This window comes from Microtus oregoni, unplaced genomic scaffold, assembly GCF_018167655.1.
Source record: "Microtus oregoni isolate MIOR12 unplaced genomic scaffold, Mior012 000013F_ref0000133, whole genome shotgun sequence".
Classification (NCBI taxonomy): Eukaryota; Metazoa; Chordata; class Mammalia; order Rodentia; family Cricetidae; genus Microtus; species Microtus oregoni.
Genome location: NW_024543072.1, coordinates 12978568 through 13002545, shown reverse-complemented (window position 1 = coordinate 13002545; position 23978 = coordinate 12978568). Strand labels below are relative to the sequence as shown.

General features: G+C 41.7%; 1 protein-coding gene across 2 annotated transcripts in view; it reads right to left on the bottom strand.

Annotated features, from left to right (window-relative positions):
- Positions 1-23978, bottom strand: part of Grid1 (glutamate ionotropic receptor delta type subunit 1) — a 748494-nt gene that overhangs the window by 36948 nt on the left and 687568 nt on the right. For both annotated transcript variants that reach the window (XM_041662801.1, XM_041662802.1), the window contains exon 13: positions 15565-15760. In XM_041662801.1, coding sequence (XP_041518735.1) covers positions 15565-15760 — 196 coding nt within the window. The remainder of the gene's footprint in view (positions 1-15564; positions 15761-23978) is intronic.

Below are 23978 nucleotides of genomic sequence, written 5' to 3'. Positions count from 1 at the left end.
AAATTCTGTTCATTGTTTTTCCATGTAACTGAGGTCTAGAAGTTGAACATCATGGAGTAGGCCCAAGTCCTTTGCTTTGTAAGGAGTCTACAGCTGTGAGAGACACACACTTATTCTGGTATACCTGCTATTCTTGCTGCCCCTCCTAATTTGATAATTAGTAACCCCCCTCTCACATTCCTTCATATTTATTCACTCTCTCAGTTTTTCTGTTCTTTCTCCACGCTCTTGCGCCCTCCCTATCCTTTCTATCACACACACACACACACACACACACACACACACACACTACAGTTTTAAAATATAGTGCTGCCAGCAAATCTTAATGCCACTATGATGTTGGAGAGTAAAGAATTATCAACTCTTTAATAAATCTACCCATTTTGTATGTAAAGTCGCTGTTTCTTCTGAGATGGTTGATGGTGATATTAACAAAATACAGGATGGTGGAATGAGTTCAATAATTTTATTGATAAATGAAATTCTACTGAGTTTGGCATTTTGCACTTGCAAAATGTGATGTGAACAGTGCAAATACGGCGCCTAGTGCCCCTGTGAAGATGAGGTATATCAGCCCAGTGCCACTTACACCCTTTTCTTTGGAAGTATTATTGTCCTCCCTTTCTCTCTTTTTGCTCCTGGACAAACAACATTATGGCAAGAAAATGGAGATAAAAATAAGCTTAGCAAAAATGGCCAACAAGCTAGCTGACGCAATAAATCAAAATTGTTTTCATCAGCTACTGCTCCTTGATTTTTATGTAATCAAATAACAAAACGATTCCCTTCAAAATGCAAAAACTTAAGTCATAAAACCCAAAGCAATAATATTCAGTGGAACAAATAGGATGGACTATTTCCACATTTACAGCCAGCACTAAGGGGAAGCACATCAGGCTTGAGTACAAAGCAAATTACAGAGCAGAGGAAATCTGTAAAATAAAATCAGATTTAAGGGGAGTCTACATCCTCCTACCTCCTCTAATGAGGAGTTTGAAAATAATCAAAGTTAGCATGATGGCATGGATATTGGTTTGAGCTAACCCTACCAAATTATAAAAATTGCAAAAGAAAGTAATTGAAGAATTCATAGCGAGATTTGCTTGGCAATGCTCAAAACCCAAAGCAAAGTAATTTAATAAGGGAGACTCAGAGGGGGCTTCCCTTGATCTTTGGACTGTATTATCCCAAACCAATCACCATCAAACAGAATTAAGCAGTAAAGGGTCATACGGGGGCCAAATCAGCCAGTTGTATGTTAAAGAGCTTCAGAGAGAGAGAGCAAGCTTCACTAGGTCCAGGGCAGAGGACTTCGGCCCTCTCTTGACCATCACAGCCCTCCTTGCTATCCTTCTGTTGGTACCCCAGCTACCCTGCTCATCCACGCGGAAGACAGAAATGTCCGTGACTGTGCCTACGCACTTCCGCTTCTCACTCACTGAACGTTAGTTTGTGTGCTTTTTAAAAGCATGCGTAATTTCAAAAGTTCCTGTGCTATTTCTGTTCCACCTTCCCTTGGGTCATTCCTGGGCACAGACAACAGCATAAAAAGGAGCCTCACTGGAGAGCAGCTGCGTCCTGAGGTCTGTGCCAGACAGGGCACTGGGGAGTCAGTGATATCTCAGGAGGCTCTGCTCTTGGGCGCACAGTGCAATAAGAGGGAGGGGCCGGAAGAGTGGGTGCTTCCACTAAAGCTTGGGAGGCAGCCAGCCCTCAGCCTGGCAGTCAAAAAAAAAAAAAAAAAAAGCATTCACCACAGTGTTAGGTTCTTTGGGAAGCGGACCACTCGGACTCTGGTAACAAGAGTCATGTCAGTGGCCGGCAGAAACTGAGGCATTGTTCTGACTACGCTGAAAGAGTCTCAGGCTGAGGGTGTGGGACTGAAGTTGAACTAAGTTTAAGCACTGGGCGGGTTACAGACTCAGCCTGTCAGGAAGTCCCTGGAGAGCCACCTCATTTCCTGTCCATTCTAGGCCTCTCTAATGTTAGTCAGAGGACGAATCTCCATGTTGTCCCAACATGGCCTGGGGACCCAAGGAAGGACAGGAAGTCACTGACTAAAATAGGAAGGAGACAATAATATCTGGTTCCAAATCAAACCTATACCTTCCATTTGGCCTTACATTGATTCTTGGTGTTAGTCTGAATACATAATAGCCACTTTTACATATTAATTAATCTCACCACTAGGAAACGAGTCAACTAATAAATAAATGGACAAAGATACCAAACACTTTAAACAGTATCACAGAATATGTATCTGGAGAAGAGGCATCGTACTGGCTCATTTTAATGTTAATTTGACAAAGTAGATTTATCTGGGAAGTATAACTCTCTTAATCAAGAAAATACATACATAGGATTGACCTATAGGCAAGTCTTTAGAGCATTTTCTTGATGGATGATTGATGTGGAAGGGGCCAGTCCATTGTGGGCAGTAACACTTCTGGGCTAAGAAAAGAGGCAAAGAAAACCATGAGGTAAACAGCACTCTTCCTTGGCCTCAGGATCAGTTCCTACCTCCAGGTTCCTGCCCCAAATTCCCTCAGTGATGAAATATTACCTGGAATTGTAAACCAAAATAAACCATTGTGTCCATAAGTTGCTTCTGGTCATGGTGTTTTATCACGACAATAGGAGCACCAACTAAGACAGGCTTGTATGTGCATCCTGTGTATTGTTTGTCATCCTTGAAGAACTGTAGACTTTTAACCATCATCTCGGAAAATGACCTCCAATGAGCCCCAGTTTGTGCACCACAATTTATGATGGCAATGCCTAATCTTGTCCAGGGAGGTAAATGTATGTAACAGAAAATGGTTTTAATAACAGTGCGGTTCCAAGAATAATGAATAAAATCAGGGGAAAACAAATGAACACATGCATTCGTATGAACGTACACAAAGACAAAAAGATTACAAGCAGTGAGGTGACTCAGGGGATCAAGGAGCTTGCTGCCAAGGCTGAGCACCTGAATTTCATTCCCCAGGACCAACATGGTTGAAGGAGAGAACAGATTTCTGCAAGTTGTCCTCTGACCTCTACGTGACTTCTGTATACACACACATACACATACAGACACTCCGAAATAAATAAAATGTGATAAAAAGTAAAAAAATTATTTTCTCTAAATATAAATCACAAGGATCTAATGGGAAAGAAGATAATGAAATCCGATTTTTTTTAGGGGATGCTCTGCTCTTGTTCCTGTTTTTTGTTTGTTTGCTTGTTTTGTTTTGTTTTTTTATGACAGAGTCCCACAGTGCAGCCCAGGCTGGCCTGGGACTCACAAATTCTGTTGCTCCAACCCTCAGAGTGCTGCCATTCCAAATCTGAGGGGACTTACACACTTATGAATTTTTAAAAAAAATTCCCTCAAATAAGATTGTCTATAATTCACTCAACCTCTGCTTTTGGCAACACTCAGCATTATTTTGCTAAGACATTTTAAACATTCATACCTTTTTTCTATACTATGACTTTGCTTTTGAAAATTAGACCTACAGAAATAAATCTAGTAACTGCTGAAAAAAACATTACGCATGAAAATGTTTCTTACAATATTTATATGTGCAAAAAAGTAGAGTTCATTCAAATGAGAACCAAAAAGGGAAATTTTAGGTAAATTTCCTTATACCTAATTAACAAAGTGTTAGACACTACGTGACTAAGCTTTACAACAGTAAATCAAAAATACATTTTATAACATAATAAATATGTAAATATTTGGTAGAAATATACAAAAGATTAAAATAAAAATTCCTGGATTCAGATTTCAGTAGTGCTAAAAAGGATTAAATTTGGCTTATTCTGCTTATTTCAGTTTTATTTTTTGACTCAGTTTAACTTTTCAAAAATTTATTTTATTATTTGTGCATGTGTGATGTGTGAGTCTGGGCACCACAGGAGTGAGGGCATATGCACAGAAAACAATGCTCAGAACCCATCTCTCCTTTCTGCACAGTCTGCGGAGATCTAACCCAAGTCTTTAAGCTGGCACACCAAGTGATTTTTATCCATCTCACTGGCCTTAGCATTTTCTTTCTTCCTTCCTTCTCTCCTTCCCTCCTTCCTTCCCTCCTTCCTTCCTTCCTTCCTTCCTTCCTCCCTTTCTTCCTTCCTTCTTTCTTTCATTTTATTTTTTAGCATTTTTCTTAATGGTTAAATGCTATATGTGAATTATAAGCATAAGCGTGTGTTGTGTGTATGTATAAATCTATATATTTTGCTATTAAAATCACTTATTTTAATACAGCCACAGACTGGGGATGACTGTGCATGTGGAGTTTGGGTACACCACACAGTTAAAGCTGGGAAAGGGGGCTCAGGAACGTTTAGTTCCCGAGGCCTCTAGAACTTGGGAGACTGAAGCCTAAGAGCAGGAGAAGGGGTTCAGAAGACAGCAGTTGTGAAGCAGGGAAAAGATCATCACCTTCATCTGCCTACAAGGGAACTGGACGTTTAGTGAAGATACAAATGGGCATTGTTCACCCCGAGTTCAGCTTCCTTTTCTGCCTCTCTGAATTCCATTATCTTTCTGCGTGTTTAATTTCCTGCTTGACAGTTTCCCTTGCAGTCTTATACTTTTCTCTACAAAACAGAAAAGCACAGAGACATGTGGACTGCAAAATGTGTGTGCCCAATAAAACTATTCCAGGATGACTCCAGCCTCACTTGCTCAGTAATGAAATCCCTGTTCTGTGCCTATGGTCTTTTCAAAACCAAAACACAGCCATTAATTTCTGTCCACTGAATTCAGAAGGGACACTTGGACATTAAATTTAGTGTGAAACCTCACCTCTTCATCTAAAAATGATTAATGTGTTATTTTTATTTTGAAACTTTAATTGATGCATACAGTATACACATGGAATGAGGTACCATATCATGCATAATACCTGTACATGCTACATAACGTTCAAATCAAGTTAAACATGCTTACCACCTTAAATATTCATCATTTATTCATGACAATACTTTCTAACTCCTCCCTTCTAGCTTTTAAAAAAATGCACAGTACATTATTGCAATCTACCGATACTTCATATTTTGAACTTAATGAGAATTTAAAAAAACATATAAAATTTAAAAACTTGTAGGGAGTGCTTAAAGTAAGCAGATTTATTGCTCATATTAGGAAAGAAAACATGTAAAATTAATGATCTACAGCCCAATGTTAAGAAACTCTATGAGTACAGAGAAAAATCATAACTAAAAATCAACAGAAGAAAAGTGGTTTTAAGAAAAGCTAAAGTTAAAACGGAAACAACAAAAAAGATCAATGAGGGGAAATTTAGCTAATTTTGGTTTTCAGAGCAAAACATAATTCAGGACTCAGTATTATAAGGAGATATATTTTTATCTAATTTGTCCATACATTAAATGTTATATCTATCACAATCTCAACAATTTTTTGAAGAAATTGACAAGATAATTCTAAGATTTAAATAAAAGTAAAGAGTTCCGAGATTCAGAAACAATTTTATGTGAGAAGGTGAAAATATTCATGCTTCTAGTTTATAGAATTACTGTAAAACTACAGTTATCATTTTTGTACTGGTATTGGGGCCAACTGGTCAAGAGCAGACATAGAGAATCAGGAAACAGAGCAACATGAGTCTTGCCTCTGATTATCAAGAGATCTCATCTATGTGTTGGGCTGACAAGGAATATTATTATTTTTAGCAAATGACACCTATTTAAGTGAACATACTATAGACAATAGATAAATCTGAACAGCTATCTCATTCCAAATAAAACATATGTTAATACTAAGTATTAAAAGTTCTAGAAGAAACTTTGAATGTGATAGATTTTAGGCAGGACACAAGTATTAACCATAAAAAATTAAAAACTTATATATAGTATTTTATCAAAATTAAAATTTCCTGCTTCTCAAAAGACACCATTAAGAAAATGAATGGGCCAGTTATACTCTGGAAATTATATTTGTAGCACTTATGTTTCACTGAGGACTTACAGTCTGAATATATTAAAATTTCATATAAATCATCATTGAAAAGATGAAAAGCCCAATAAAATTTACCAAAAGGCTTGAGCTCACACTTCTGAAGAAGATGTATGCCTGTCCAATAAGCACATGAACTCCTAGTTAACATCAGTAGCCACCAACTTAAAACCGCTAGTGAGACAGTTCTTCACACCCACTGAACTGACTATAATTTAGCCAAAAAGTTAAAATTGGCTGTAACTTCAAAGCCAGTCACAAAGACTAGCAACACTAATATTGGTTGGATTGTCTAGAAATCTGAGCTTACATAAGCAGTGTGTTGCCCACGAGTATATGAAACAGCATTACCACCAGACAGGCATTTCTACACAATAACAGACCCACACCTACCCCATGACCATGCAGGTCCACCACTATGCATCCAGCGGAGAAAAATGGAAACACAACTCCACATAAGACTTCTGAAAAAATGTATATTGCCCTATTAAAAACAGCCCTCAACTGTCAACACCGGTAATGTGCTCCAGGCAGAGTGGATAAATGAGATGAGAATTAGTCTTCAAAAGGAATACTGTTCTAAACACCAAAAACAAAAGGAAGAACAGTTACAAAAGTGATCATCACAGTGTCATAGGCCAGTCTTACAGAACTCTGCTGGGTGACAGAAGGTGAGGACGAGTATTTATATTCTGAATCCATTTCTAGGAACCACGAGAAAGGTAAATGTAATCCTGCAAACTCTGTGTGGGGAACATGACTAGAGAACATTTGTAGCTGATGGAAATGTATATTTTGCCCAAACTCCTGAGGTAAACAACATATGTATGCATCTTATCCTATGTATGCCAGTCATTCCTCATGAAAGCCTGAGGGGTGCTTGTCTTTGCTTAATTTTCTCTTCCGAAATTTTGTCTTCCTACGGCAGAAGCTAAGACAAGGGCCTGACATCTACCATGCCTGGGGCTGCAATCCTCACTGGTTTCCTTCAGCTGTACACATTGGTAAATCCATATCGCAGCTGGGCAGACGTTCCGGAAGTCTCGCCGATGATTCGACAAGGTGAATCCAATTGCTCAGAGCCACAGATTAAATTACATGCAGTTTATACTCACATGTAGAACTCCTAGGCAAAACCCACTCACACTGCCTTTCTATAATGAGCGAACAAGGGAATAAATGAATAAATGAATGAGTAAAGAGACCATTCAACCTGTAAAGTGGATAAAGTGCTGCAAAGCAGACACAAAAGATATAGAAAAGAAAAACTGATCATCCAGTGTGAGTGGGTTAGAAGGAAGGACGCTCAGAGAACTGCACCAGACTGGCTTGGAAGCAAACGGAGGACATAATTTCGGTCCTAAAGCATGCAGTTAGGTATCAGAAGTTATTGCTTTCTGTTGTCTGTATCTTGCCAGCCATCTTCTTATTATCTATGCCGAACTATCCTGGTCTTTTAATCAAGGATCCCCAAAAGCACAAGAAGTACCCCTTGGGGGAAGCATCTCTCTCTTCTCAGTAGGAAATTCCATTATGACACAAAACCAGGATGCTACCACATACACAAGCCATCTCCATTACCTAGTCCTGCCACAGGTGGGTGCTATGGAGTTCTAAAGTTTCTAGTCTTCTGGTGGAATGCTGCAGTGTTTCTTGGGACCACTTCCCCATCCCCTCATAGAACTGATCACTGACACTGCAAAGAGTGCTCAGAGTAAGAGCAACCCTCATCATAGAGCAGAAAGGAAGAGAGCAGGTACCACTGCAGGCAGGCACTGAGAGGTGGTACCCAGTCAAGCATTAGCTAGGTGGAGAAGTAAGATGTGTGTTCTATTCTCCGTGTGTGTGTGTGTGTGTGTGTGTGTGTGTGTGTGTTTACTTCGTGACCTCAGTGATATGCACCAAGAGGGCAAGAAATACTTTCTGTGAAGACTGTGGCTTCAAAAGCTACTTCCCTCCCTGAAAAATTACTGTCTCTAGCCACAAGGTCCAAGACAAGCTATTCATTTATTTATTCAAAGAACTCAATAAGCTGTAAAGATTGACATTTAAACTATCAACACTATATTCCATATGACAATGTTATTAAATATTAGATCTGATTTATGGAAAGGATTAGTCGTTTGGCAATCCAGATCAGCATGGCACTGCACAGACACTGGGTTATGTTGGATGTCACTTGCTCGAGCTGATTGAACTAAAGAAAAAATATATATTCCAGCCAGCAACATTAAAGTCTAGCTTCATGAGACATAGTTATTATCATATAAATTTGAACCACTTGGAAGCTCAATTCTGCATTTCATAATCCCTCTGATTGATAATTTTTAATAGTTTAAGAGTCAAAAAATAAGACCACACATCTAAATAACCTTTGCTATGACACATGGAAGGATGGATAAGATTGAAAATGGAAGCTAGGCATATAGCTTGCTAGTGTGGCATGCAAGTGGAAAGGAATTGAAAGTACTGTACGTGAAGTGCAAACACATTAAGGGAATGGAATGGAGGGCTAGCCTGTGCGAACAGGCAACATTGGCTTAGTGACTGCTCCACTCTTGTCTGTGTAACGTTGGGCAGTCACCCTTTCTTAGGTTAAAGTCCCATTTTTACATTTTGGAGACAGTGAAAGTCAATTAGCCTATTTAGGATGTAAACAACAGTGTGTGTAAGTCATTTGGCACCGTGCCTGGTGCTCAGAGAGTGTGCAAGGGATGCCAAGGTGAGATTATACCATGCTAGCACAAAATTTGGTTATAGTATAGTGAGAAGTTCTTATATCACCTGAGATGGACCAAAAAGAACAACAACAACAACAAAAAAAAAGCACACAGTGAACAAGTTACTAGAAGGTGCAAAGGCAAAGGCAGAGCCAGCCACTAGAGGTACCCAGGAGACCCTGAATGGTGTAGAGCTAGATGAGGAACTATGAGATGTGGCTGTAAACAGCACAATGGTGTAAAACTAAATTATGAACTAGTCAAAGGGTTTGTGAACTACTACATGGTATATGGTTGTGCTGGATAGTTTTATGTCAACTGGATGCAAGTTAAAGTCATCTGAGAGGAGGGAACCTCAATTAAGAAATTGCTTCCATAGATGGGACCGTAAGCACACCTATAAGGCATTTTCTTAACTAGTGATTGATCGGGGGGCCAGCCTATTGAAATGGTACCATCCCTGGGCTGGTGGTTTTGGGCTCTATAAGAAAACAGGCTGAGTAAGGCATGAGGAGCAAGCCAGTAAAGAGAACCCTTCCACAGCCTCTGCGTTGGTTCTTGCCTCCAGTTTCCTGCCCTGTTTGAGTTCCTGTTCTGGCTTCCTTCAGCGATGGACTACAATGTAGAAGTGTAAGTCAAATAAACCCATTCCTCCCCAGGTAAATTGTTGTCATTGCAGCAACAGAAGCCCTAATTTAGACAAGGGTTAAAACATGAATTGCTAAGTAGTGCACAGAGGATGAATTGCTGAAGGCACTAATGAGCTTTTGGGTGGTGCAGCACTAGATGATGAGCCACTTGAGGAACTTATGAGCTCTCCAATGGTGTAGAGATAGATTACAGCACTTTCTAGGCCCCCATAAACTTCCAGATCATGCAGAATATAGATGATGAGTAACTAGCATTGCCTATGAACAACTGAATGATACACAGCTCTGCTTGAGCCAACAGTCAGGAATTTCTTTGGTAAAGTAATAGATAATAATTATTTTAGGCTTTAAAAGCCATATGGTCTCTATCAACTCTGCTCAACTAGCAAGATATAAGACAGAAATGGAATGTAAATGAAAGGGTGGAGACATCTTCTAGTAACATTTTATTTACAAAAAATATATTTGGATTATAACCATATGGCATAGATTTGCCAATCTTTGATGAGTCTTTATGGTTTCTTACATTTTTTTCTTTAGTTTTGAGAATTTCATATATGTGTATAACGAAATATGATCATAATAATATAGTCACATTTCCTCCTTCCAACTCCCTGTATTCTCCATAACATGCCTCAATCCCAACTTCATGTGTCTTCTTTTTTTACAACCCACTAGGTAAATCCATGGATATGGAGCATTCCCTGGAGCATGGGAAATCTACTAGAGGCCACATCCTCTATAAATAGTGATCCTTTTTCCCCCAGCAACTATCCATTGCCAATAGGTTCTTAGTCAGGGCTTTGTTTTGGAGACCATCTGTCCACCTACACTGGAATTGTCACCAGCTTGATAGATCTTGTGATGATTGAAATAGTCTAGAACTATTGCCCCTGTCTAGAACACAACACTTCCCAGCACCTTGTCCTAATCCTCCAGTCTTTGTGAGGACTCTTCTGTCATCTTCCCTGATCCTTGGTGGTGGTGAAAGGGGGTGGTTATGGGCAAATTAACTGTGAGGTGGAATGCTGGGTGCAGAAGGGCTTTTATGCAAGGAAGAGTGGGTGACTTTGGTAGGAATCAGGAGGTAAAAAAAATAGGCATAATTCAAAGGAAGGAGATGTGAAAAGCCACATAGAAGTCTACTATCATGCATCCCAAATCAAAGAAAAAATAAGTTAGATGAATAGTAGAACAATAAATAGAACACATTTGAAAAGAAGAAAGAGGGAAGAATAATGTGGGCTAAAGGATTAAGCATGGATGGTACAGTGGGATAGGGGAGGGGAGGGCATGGCAAATGGATGTGCCAAAACTAAGGATGTGTGGGGAAAAAAACTTAAGGAAATGAACTAATTAGTAAACTAATTTCAAAATACAACCTAAAAAAGAATTTCAACAAAATTACCCTGCATGTGCAGATAATGGCAACCACTTAGTCTTCCGTTGGTCTTCTAAGAATGTGTGGTTGAGAAGAGTGAAGACTGCCTCACCCCCTCTCCCTGCCACACATCCTTCAGGACCAGAGGACTCCCTTCCAGGAGAAGGCTATCAAGACATAAGCCAAAATTGAACCATGTTTTCCTTGCTCTTTCATCGGAGAAATCTAGGGCTTATAACCTGCTAACAGAGAGCAGGAACTGTGGGCTTAATTCATCTGCCACTGCTCCTGCAGACAGCAAACAAATGACTCATTCAGGAAGAGCACAATTGTATTGAGATGACTGGCAGTTTTGCAAAATATAAGCAATGTAGTCTTTTCATAAATAAAAATATTCCTTCTCTTTCTGAATGGTTCCTTGCTGTCTTACTTGCAACCCAGAACAGCCTGTGTTCTTCCTTGCCTGAGCAGTATTGGGCACAAAGCAATAGAACTCAGTTGCAGGGCAACCAGGACATAACTTTTCCAGCTCTGCTACTGTAGAAAAGGGATTTCTTCTTTCTAAGCAATATCCTAGGCAAGCTGGTTTCAGGTCATTAAAAGCTGCAGTACTTCCAAATAAAAAACAATAGCACTTCTCCAGCTTTGCCCAGATACTAAGGTCCTTGACTTTAGAAGCAATTAGATATGGCTCCACTTTTGCACACTGTCTGGAAATGGCGCCAGAGTCACCAAAGAGCAACTGGAAATTAGAAGTGTGATTGTCCTTCTGTGGCTAATGGCATCTCCAGAAAAAGTCCCTTGGAAGGCATCTCTTAGTTAACCTCTGCAGAGCTATCTACAGGTAGGCATCTCTTAGCTTTACAGGGCAGTCTGCAGGGCACAGTAGCAAGCAGGTTCCGAATGGCATTTGGAGAGGCTGCTCTTCTAAGGGAGGCTGGGCTGCAGCACATGTCTTCCGACTTGTCAATTCTCCTTACGGAGTTATACTTATGACATTAGGGACAAGGTTTGCACTTAGAGCATAACCAGAGGTAGTCTGGTCTGCTGTCACCTAACGACCCGTAAGGTTACCAAATACAACTTCATGCAGGGAGGGATATCTCCGTGGTACAGAGAGGGAGCTTTTCGGTTCAGACCTTGCACACGAACCAGTGAAGGGGAAAGATCTGGTAGGGAATTGGAGCTCTTTTCCAATTAAAAAAAAAAGTAACATTTTTCATTTTCTGGTAATACTAAAAACTCACTTTTATGACCCTGACTATAAAAACTTGAACATTTATTTGTTCAGTGCTGGCAGACAATCCCCCCCCCTTGGAGATTCAAATGCAAGCAGTGTGTGTGTGTGGGGGGGGGAGTTGTGACCCTGAAGCCAGATTAGAGTTTATAAGATGATGTCATAGTATAATAAAGATTCCAAAAGAATGATGATGTTCTGTATCTTGAAACAATGAGCTTGGATAAGGACTCTTTATTTTTATCTTTAACTGTTTGTTTTTATTTTATACTGCTTTACTCATGAGCAAGAACAATGGACTAGGGCTGACTAAGACTGGGGAGAGGCATCTCCCCAATGACCCATCTCCAGATCTGTCACCTCCCAGAAGGATTTAATAGTATGTATTGGTTGTCCTGACACCGAAGCAGGCATACAGATTAAACAGGAAAGGACGGGCATGTCTGGAGCCAGACTTGACTTGATTTTGTATGGATTTATCTGGATGAGCAGAGAGATGCATAGAATGATATTAATCATGTACCTTGCTTTAGGATATCTGTTCGTGATTCTTTTTGATAACTGAGTCCTTTACTACCTAATATTGTGTGACATGAAAATATAAAAAAATAAAACCTCTGCTTATCCAACAGCTAACGGTGACTCTGACTTACTCCAACAGTAACAATTTCTCTCCTTCCTTCTCCCCATGTCTCCCATCGGCAGAATCACCATGGTGACTTTTGTATTTTATCATTACTTTGGATGTGTATCTCAGAGTGCTTTATACATTTTTTAAAACGGGGTGATGGTATGTTATTTTCTATTAGTTGACCCAGACGAAATGGCCTATAATGCATTTTTGTTCAATATTACACTGTGAAGATTCATCTATACCTTTCGAGGCAACTGTAGTTCGTCCTTTTTATTGCAGATGTTTTTCTTCATGTTATGGGTCCTTTGGATTGTTTCCAGGGTTTGCACCAATGTTACCATGGCCTTTCCTGTCTCGAGGAGTTTGTGGGGACATTAATTTTTGGTCGATACACAGAAGTGGAGTTGCTGGCCCACAGAATACACGGCATCTCATTCTATAGCAAAATGGCAAACCCTTTTCCAAAGGGGTTGTATTGAGTACAACCCCACCAACAATTAGGCACCTGTTATACTGCATCTTCTCTCCCACCTCTCATTCTGCACCAGGCTAATTGGTGTAAAATGATATATCTTTATGATCTTAATTTGCATTTCATAAAACACTAACGACTTTAAGCATCTCTCCCTGTGATTACTGGCCATATGTGTTGCTTCTCTGGGAAACGCCTGTGTAAGACTTTTGCCCAGTTTTCACTAAATTGATTGGGCTTTCCTTTTTGGTTTGTAGAAGTCCATCATGTATTCTTTTTTTACATCATATGTTCTTGATACTCATCATATATGACAACAAGTGTTGTAACTATTCCATCCTTAATGTCTCCTGATAACTAGCTACCCTTTTCTTTCTAAGAAGTACTAAATGTAGTGCTATTTTACTGAGTCTTTGTAAGATCGTCTGTGAGAACTGACTCTTTCTGAGATACAGAGGCCAAGAAAAGGAACTCCAAGCTGCTCACTTAGGCCTCATACTCACAAAAAGGCAGTTAGTCAACTTTGTATTCATTATCTCCAAATGAAGTCACCTGCCACCACAAACTGGATGTCACGGATTTAAGAGAACCTAGCAGCACAAGGCTGGAGCATCTAGTATAGTGCAGTAGGAATTAAGAAGGGCTAATCTTGTAAGCATAATAATGGCACAGTTACATAACATTTTATTATTCTGGTTAAATATAAAACTTAATAAAAATCCACCACATATGTTATAGAATCTTAAGTCCCTGCAAATAGATGTGTAAGAACGTATTCCCAGTTAGGATCCATCACACACTGAGGTCATGAAACAAAAACCACATTCTGCCAGGACATACTAAGCTTCCCACGCAGAGCTGAGACCTCTCCTTTTGGATATCCTAGGCTTCCCCTGGGATGGGGCTGGAAGGGTTGAGGGTGTGGTGCTAATCTCAAGAAGAGTATAGCAATGTCAGTAAGTGGCCACGAAAATTTGCCCAGATTCAGTTCACATTCTTGGCACCGTGCAGCATGGCCAGAAGGTTTCTGAATCACCAAGAAGAGGATTACAGAGTGTGTGTGTGTGTGTGTGTGTGTGTGTGTGTGTGTGTGTGTGTTGGGGTGATAGCAGAATTTTTCAGGTAGGGAAGGGAGAGAGAGAAGGATAAAAGGTAATAGTGAGGCCGCTGGGCAGCAAGACTGTAGAATTGTCCTGGGGCCACTCACAGTTTGTAACTGATCTTAGGGACAGTGGCTGCCCCACGCTAGGAGTTTTGGACAGAAGGATGCCAACGGCAACAGCAGCAGTCACAAGACACCTGCATTTATCACACCACGTTTCTTCCATCAAGCTTTAAAAGTCACAGACTAGCACATGGCAATGAATTGCAGTCCTTAGTCTGGATGCCAAGGAGACAAGGAGTCTGAGTCTAACCATAGTGAGACTCTGTGTCTCCAACCTTCACTGAATGATATAGCAACTCTCGGCGGAAGTCATTGTAGGAACCTGGCTAAATAAAGGAACAATGTCTGACAAGCTACTCAAGACAGTAACTGTCCTGGTTAGATTTTATCGTTAGCTTGACACAACCTGGTGATACCTGGGGAAAAGGAACCTCTATTAAGGAATTGCCTCCAATAGATTGTCCCGTGGCATTGTCTGTGAGGATATTTTCTTGATTGGCAACTTAAATAGGAGGGCCCAGCTCACTGTGGATGCTGCCATCCCTGGGCAGGTGTGTCTGTGTTACATAAGAAAACTGGCTGCGTGTGCCAGGGAAGCGAGTCAATAGGCAGCATCGCTGTAGTTTCTGCTTTAGTTCCTACCTTCTGCTTCCTGCCTGACATCCCCCAAAGACAGACTGTAACCGGGAATCCGGAGATGAAAAACAACAAAAACAGCCCTCCATTTCCAAGCAGCTTTTGGCCATGGTGTTTATAACAACAACAGAAAGCAAAAAGGCAAACCGGAAGATGATAGGCTTTCTCTGACCTTCTACTCTGGCTCTGGCCTCTTCCCTCTCCAGTACAGGCTCCATCCCAGAACCACTGTCCTTCCTACCATCCACAAAAGACCCCTTCTTCATAGTACAGCCCAAAGATGTTCTCCGATCATCTCTGCCCCATGTGGCCTTCCCTGTGCTAGCATCTCGGGACACATGCCATGGGTACACCTGTCCCAAAGGTGCTCGTTGTTCACTTGGAGCTCTGTTTTCACCAAGTGCTTTCAGCTGTAAGGAGCAGGTTCATGGTGCCACAAGATGAACGGCAAATGTGGAGAGAGGCGCGAGGCTCTGTTTTAACCTCTCTGCCCTCCCCTGACCAACTTTCCCACAGAAACCCAAACAGCATCTACTGCACAGCTCCTCTGCTTCTACAGCTAAGAGTGGGCATCAACTTGAGCAATAAGAGGATGGATTACCTACAAGCAGATGCCTCTGGGAAGATATCGCTGGTCTAATGCATGATACAATTCATGGCCTCTCTCCCAGTTCTTGCACCCTGATCCCAGTTGTGCCTACCTTTCTGATGCCTTCTGAAGGACTGGATACACAGTTGTCGGCACCTCCATTCTTGCTTATGGTCCGCCAGAGCTCAGCAAAAGTGCTGTCCTGCTCCAGGGGATTGGTACCCTTGGCTCTGAAGTACTCGTAGACAGCAGAATCCCGCACGGTGCCATAAGACATCTCCAGTTGCTTGGACAGGTCCTGAAACGTCCTGAAAGGCAGAGAGAGAGTGACACATTGGTACTTGCTGCATATTATACATTGTAAGGATAAAACGGCCCGCGAGCCCCTTCTGAGTTCTAAGTCCTACAATGACCCATTAACCACATTCGTCACACCCAGCATCCAAATGTCTCAGCCTGGAGCCCAGCTTCCACATATCACAGCTACGTTTCCTCAGTAAAATGACCGAGCATATAAAACCAGGTATTGTATTGAGATCAAAGGATGAAACAATAAGTAAGAAATAATTCCTGCCATCAGCAAGCTTTGAGTCTAGCTACAGATATATACATAAAGGCAGGAAATCATCGTATAACAGAGTCAGGGCAGCACAAAACACAAATTACTGGTGTTTCTGCCCTGTACATCAAAAAGCTGAGCGGGCAGGATGGATGACGCAGATGACTAGTCTTGAGTTACTTTGGCACCAACACACACTACGATGCTGAATCAATTAATAGATGTCCCCTCCAAAAGTTGCAGATATGCTGGAGTTCCAGCCAATTAATGACGCTGAGCACCTAGTAACCAATTTGAGGGGTTCTAGCAAGACACAGGTTAGAAGGCCAGAGTGTCTCAGGAAGTCCCCTCAGCAGCCTGGAAACAGACAACTAAACAGGGCTCAGAGAAAAAGGCTTCTTTCTGAAAAGAGAAATGTATATACTTCTCGACTTTCTGCTTTGTATGGTAGCAAAGCCATCCTGAACTGAAAATGCCACTAAGCTGAACATGTGCTTCATACACCTGCCTAACCCTACTGTGTCTACATCACCTATGTTATCATACATGGAATACTGTGAATAAAGTATGAAATATCCGCTACTTATTTAATATGTGTATGTGTGTATGCTCGAGCACCCATATATAAACCTGGCAACACAGCACACGATAGAGGATCAATTTAAATCCACAAGATCACCTGGCCCACTTGGAGATCCAGTCATTGCTGCCACCCAGTTCCACAAGAGAGAATCTTTCCATATATCACTAGCCCAGGAAGAGATCCAAACTCAACATTTAAAATACAGCTTTTAGTGCTTGTTATTTTCACCCCATTAGATCATCAAAGACACTTTAGTTGAGCCACTGCTAAGTCAGGAATCCTCAGTAGTGAGGCAGGAAGGATGAATTAGTACGGTACTCTTGTTTGCTGTTGAAAAGTCGTGCCTATCACGACAGTTAGAATGCCATATACCAGCCCAATTTACAGAATTTTAAAAGTCCCAATGGGAATTCAAGCTTTCTCTCCAGGGTCTGACCAGATCACCTTTTATCTATTTTTCTTCTGAAATTCTCAGTATCTCCTTTATCAACCAATACCAATACCTGTACCTCTTATCAAATCTTTCACCAGGAAGAGTCAACCCAACTGTCTTATTTTGTTTTTCTATGGATGCAATACACAACATGACCAAAGGGAGACTGGAAAGGAATGCATTTATATCATCTTACAGCTTAAAAGCTAACATGAAGAGAAGATCAGGAACCTGAAGACAGAAACTGAAGCAGAGACCTTGGAGGCATGTTGCTTACTAGCTTGTACAACCCAGGACCACCTGCCCTGGGATGGAACCAGCCCTAGTAGACGGAACCCTTCCACATCAAGCATTAATCAAGAAAATCCCCCACTGCCTTCCCTACAAACAATCTGACAGGGGGCACTTTCTTTGTTGAGTGGCTGTCTTCCCAATCTTCCAAACTTGTGCCAATTAGACAAAACACTTACCAACACACCAACCAATCTTGCCAGGCTGGCTGATCTGTACAATTTCTGTCTTTGGCTCATATCCAGTGATTTTCCCTGTCCCTACTTAGCACCATTACCAACCTGAAAATAAGAGATGCCACCCATAGCTATTAGGCTATGGCTCTTCTTTTTGCTGGGAACCCCTTTATCCCAGTCATGTACCTGTAGACTTCTACAAATCTAGCTGTAAAGTCATCCTTAGCCCAGGACTCCCTATGCTGTCTCCACAGCTTGAAGATTAGCTGCTTGTTTTGTTTTTAGGCCCTACCATCACTAATAAGGTGGGCCTGGGCAAGTTCACTGATATCTTTGTGCCTTAGTTTCCAAACCTTAAGATGAGGGCTAGAGGTTGAGCCTGCAGCAGTGGGTTCTTATTGAGGATTAAGGAGGATTTATACTCAGGACAAAGAGTGGTACCTGATGGGGCCATTGCCTAAGAGCTGGAGGTCATGATTCTGAGTTAGTATTCTATGTATGAGTCCCACCAGAAATAAGGCTTTGGAGGCCTGGAGATGAAGCAGTTCCATCACTACCCCGCGGTTCTGGGCCCAGGGCTGACAGCAGCCTGCACAGCAAGCACACAAGGGTCTGCATGGTACAGGTTCTCCGTTCGGCTGTGGTGGCACACTTTATAGCATTCCCTGGTCCTGCTCTGTGGGCTAGAAACAGAGCTCAGGATTCATCTCAATACATTGCAGATGAAAGGAGACATGAAATAACAAATTTGATGAAGAAATCGTTCTAATTATTGTTCATTATTTATATCTAATTGAAGCAAGATGTTCCTTTGCTTGAAGGGCCCCAAGGGTTGTAACTCTGCCATAATTTGCCTATAATAAAAGGAGGGGAAATCGTCTTTCTCCTACATTCTTTTTTAATTTTTCTCATGGTAATACAAACAAACACAGGCTTTGATGAATGGGAAACATCAGGATGAATTACACAGTTGAGTCTAAATACTGAACTACTCTAAATTACTGCAGTTTCCGCAAGTACAGAATGAATGCCTAACTTGCAGGAAGCTCTGATTTCCTGAATTATCCCCACATTGGAAATTGGGATTTCCTCCATCCTGTGTATTTATTTATAATGGTGATCCTGGACAGAGAGGCTCAGGGACCATCAGGGACAACAAGATGGCAGCCTGAATGTTAATGGCCCTCTCCCTTTCTGGTCCAGCGTAGATTACTGTTTCCCTTCCTCCAGCATCCCCTTCCTCCTGTGAAGCTTCACCTTCTGACTCACAGCCTGACCTATCTCTCCCCTCCCACAGCCACAAGCTGGGAAGCAGAGATCTCTTCAATCCCAGATACACACTCAATCAACAAAGAATTCCAAGCCCACTTCTCTGACTGACACAACACAGTCAATCAACCTGTTCCTGAGGGCCTAAGCCTAAAACGGCTAGCAGAGGTAGGCCCACCTAAGGATACAACAAAACTATCACCTCCCTGGACAGTCGTCCTCTTGTCAGAGTGCAGAGTTTGGGAAAGGGCATTCAGGGATGGATAATGGAGAGCAAGGACAGCCAGTCAATGTGGCTGCCAAGCCAGCATTGGCAATCAGCAAGAGGCAGATGTTGAGGGCAGATAGGACACCCATCCAAAAAAAAAAAAAGTGAAGGAGTTTCACCAGGAGAGAGCTGTACTTGTCGTCCATACAATTAACCTTTTCCAAAGCCATACTTTCCGGCAAGAAGTGACTACAAGTGTCCAGGCTCTTATAATGTAAGACAGATGGAGGGCACGCGCACTCATCACAGGTCAGATTCCTGTCAATCCAGTGTGTACCACACACCGTGTGAGATAAACTCTCTGCACTAGCTATTGTCCCAAGCAGTTGCTAGATGCCTAACAGGTCTTGCACAGTGACAAGTAAGGCAGGAGATAAATAGTGAGAATCTCCCAGAAATTTACAACAGGACATACGAGAGCAGCTGGAGACAAACAAACAAACAAACCAGCACTGACCAAACAGTAAATGAGAGTGAAATACAGTACAAATGGGGCATCTTTAACAACTACGTGGCAAGTAGCCACTAAATTGCATGCCAGGACATTCAGAAAGGGTTCCCTAAAGAAGCATTTAGCTGAATTGTGTAGGTGGAGGCAGTCAAGGAAGTACCAATGAGTAGGTCACTCTAGGAAGAGAAGTTACGTCTGCTGGTCCTGCCAGGTGAGAGAACACAGTTCACCTGGCATGCACACTGCAGAGTGATTCTAGCCAGCTAGCAGGGAGCTTTGGCAAGCTGGCGGCTCTGGATGCAGTCCTGCCTCAGAAAAGCCCAGCCATCTGACGTGCCCCATCAGCTATCCATCTGATGGACCCCATCAGCTTTCATGGGGTCTTTGAGGCTGCAGTCTCAGCAGCCCCCCTTGGCATTTTGAGAAATGGAAATTCTTGATCCTTATCCCAGATCTTACCTTTCAGAAACTCTGGGGCTGCTGCGAGGCAGCTGCGATTTCACAGTTCTTCAAGTGACTCTAATGAATTAAGTTCTAGAAACATAGACCAAAGCAACACGTTTCACAGCTGAGGTCTTAGCTTCCATAGGTCATCCCCGTTTCTCAGGGATGATGAATTCGAATGATCTCAGGCATACATCCAGCACAGATGTATGTGCGTATTCAGACGTACGTGTTTAGTGAGTGTCTACTCTTCTGTTAGACTGCCCACAAGTAGCCCCCAGTGTTTGAACTATTGTGCCCACGTGGCAGAGTTAAACATGGTATGTTGCTACATTTTATGTTCTAAAAGACTGGACCTTAGGCTGGATCTCACAGTGAAGGTAAAGATATACCTCAAGGTCACTTAAGACTTAGCTAGATATCCTGCAGTATATACACCTATTTGTTTATCCTGTCCTTAAGAGAACAATGCAACAATGTAACTTGTCTTGGAATTGTCATGTAATCAGATGATAGAACCTAAACTAATGCAGAGTTTTAATCTCAAATTATGGACTCTTCCATGCCTCTGATTCAGAGCAGTCGGTAGGGGGTAAGCCTTTGCAGAAAACAGCCAATAGGTCAAGAGTAACCTTGTACAACAAAGACCCACTCATAAGCACTGGAAGCAGCTTATAGACATTGCTTGATGACAGCACATTTGCAATACTGTTTGTTAGCTGAGTCAGTAAGGGTCAGTGGGCTCAGTTACTTAATCTCTTAGAAAACTCAGTTAAACTTTTCTGTAATGCATCCCTCATTCCTTCCCAGCGCAACGCTGTCCGTGCTGTTCAATAAATGCAAAGCAAAGCCTTTTGTTGGTCACCCAGGCAATCAGGACAAACATAATTCACAGATTAGACATAGACTACAAACTAGCAAATCACTACAAACTACAGACCAATGGAAGTCACAGGGAGAAAAGCAGAGAATTCAAACTTTGGCTAGTTCTCAATCAAGTTAATCGAAGGAGAAGTGCTAAAAATTTCTTTCCTCAATGCATCCCGGACACATTTTGGAACCTCTGAGGTTATACTTAATGTATTTAACCAATACAGTATAGTAACTAGGATGGTCACACTGTGGGAAAAAAGCATGGATAGGAAGCAAACGTTGGCTTTCAGGATCACATGATCAAAGCCGAGCTCGGCACCTGTCCATTTATGTCCCAAGGAAATCACTCCATACCCCAATTTATCCCTATCTCCCTACCAAGGAGCAATCCTTCTTATCACCACCATATCAATAGTGCCTAGTCCAGGTATTCAGGATACCTAATGGGACGTCTAGGGGATGTCTGAATACAAATGGAGCATGGAGACACCAAAACTCTAACTTGATTTGAAAACAAAATGGCTTCTACTTCTAAAGGCCACCTAGAAAACCACAAAGCATCCAGGGCAAAAAATTTCTTGGGAGAAATGGCTTCTGAAGCATTAGTCCTGGGCCCCTTGGGTTTTAGTCAGCTGCTGAAATGCCACAGTGCAAGCACATACATCATGTGACTTCCAGCACCTCTGCTCATCTCCTTCCTTTGGAAATCCTCCCATGGCAAAGCCTACTCTCTTCTTCAAGTTTACATGTGAGCCCATGTGTTCCACTCAGTGGCTCTACTAAAGCTCTCTTTGGAGCTTGTTTTCTGCATCTCCCACCCTGAGCTGCTGACCGGGGTAGTGGGAGGATGGGGGGGTGTCTTCCCCATTGGAAAGCACAGCTGACAATGATGAGCATATCAAATGATCCTAGTTCTGTGAGCAGATTCTTCCATTTGCCCATCAGCCTCTTTGGAGTTGTTCAGTGTCTCAGCCAAGGACAGTCTCCCCAGATGCCTCTGACCTTGCTTCCTCCCCACACCTTCCCTATAAATCAATCTTACTACTTACAGATACATTTTCACTAACAAAGAGATAAATGTGTTTCCAACATGGGAAAAATCAATAAAACAGAATCTGTAAACACCACTTTGCATGACAACAGAAATATTTACATTGGCAATGAAGATAAATACAGTTGCCACAAGCTGAAGCAATGTACAGTACATGTAAAACAGATTTCAACAACCATGGGAATGCCGTAGCCTAGACCTGCATAATTTAATTCCAGAAGGTCTAGTCTTACTACTCTTCCTACAGGAGAGCAGTGGCCTACAGATGCAGGAGGGTGGGCACACACATCCCCACAAATGGAAGTCTTTACTCTCGTGTGCAGATGTGTCTACTAACATCTTAACACTCGCAAGTCTGTCTCATTTCTGAATCTACCCAGGGAGCAGAGTGACAGCTAAGGTAAATTCCTGGACAGGAAAACTGTCCTAGGAATGAAGTAAGGGCCACACCAGGATGAAGGTTGTATTGCCCGAAACAAGTGTAGAAAACAAAAGCAAAAACGAAAATGGTAGTCAACAAATTCCTGATCTATTAAGTGAAAAATAATAATTTATTTATCAAACAACTTTTATAGTATGATATTACAATTACTCTACTTTTTAATTGTTTTATTATGCCTAATTTATCATGAACGTTTATTATAAATGTAGCTGTTTAGAAAACAATGGCATATAGACGTTAGTGCCATTTTTCTGTAAGCATCCATATTGTATCTTGAAAAGTAACTCTCAGTCAGAGAAGACACTATATCATGTGATCGAGAGATACCTTCCCCCAAATTGTTCAGAAACAAGAAAAACAACTCTCAACATTTATAAACAGTGTCTACTTCCACTCGTATGAAGAATAACCATTAGTAAACATAAAAACAGAAAGAGGGACAGGACCAGCAAAGAGTACTTCCAAGACTTCCAGCTCTATCAAAAACATCCCTGCAAAATTTGCATTTTTATTATACATAAAAATGTGACCCCAATGATTTTTTAAATCCCTCAGATATGCAATTGCCAGTTCGGGACTCTGAATTTAGTTCTATACTCTCTTCTCTCTTCCACATCCTCTTTTCCTCCTGGCTAGGCCTGCTAGCCAGTTAAGACCCATCTAAAAGACAAAGCCCCTCTCCCTGCAGTCTGCCAAAGGTCCACTCTGCAGGCTCTGGTGGAATAGATTCATACACACAGCTGTGTCTTTAGTCCCAAGAGCCCAGAAGAACTTAGAAATTCCAAGGCCAGCTCCCCTTTCCCCACACCCAGGGGTCGGTGATAAAATCCCTACACCAGGCAGGCTAGCATTTCCTCCACTTCAGCTACTTTCAATCAGACTTAATCCAGGCCTGGACCCTGGAAGTGACCAGGCTCAATGATATGAGATCTGAAAATAACCTCAGGGAGATTAGGAAACCGCAGTCCTGGTAGAGAGTTCAGGCTGTGCGCATGGCAGAATCATGCTTTTCACTAAGTAAAGCCTGCAGGCCTCTATTGTCCTTGGTGAAAGAGACTCATTCCTCCTGTAATTATAGTTGCTGCCCCCACTAGCCACAGGATACTGTGCTTGGGAAGTCTAGTGTGTAGGAAACCCTGTTCACGTGGGTCTTCCATTCTGCTTTCAGGCACATTTCCTGCTAAGCTGTACCCAAGAAATCATCTCAACTGTCACATCTTATAAAAAGAGTCTGTCCTAGAGCTAAGGAGATGGCTTATCCACAGCACTGTCTACTATGGACTGGAGTTTTGGATCCCCAACACTCAGATAAATGCTGGGTGGCTGGGGTGGCCTTCCTGAAATCCCAACATGTGGGCAACAGAGACAGGGAGTACCTGGAACAAGATGACTACCTAGACTTGACAAATCAGTGAGGGCTGGGTTCAACTGAGAGACCTTGCCTTTCATATAAAGTAGAGAACATCAAAGGAGATATCTGACATGAACCTTGGGCCTTCATTTGCATGCACAAACTCATGTACACTCATATACACATATGTGTACAGACACACATGTAAACATGAAAACACACAAGCATGCATACTATATATATAATATGTGCGTGTGTATGTATAAACACACACAAGCAAAACTGGGAAGGAGGGGGGGAGGGAAGAAGGGAGGAAGAAAGGAAGGAAGGATGAG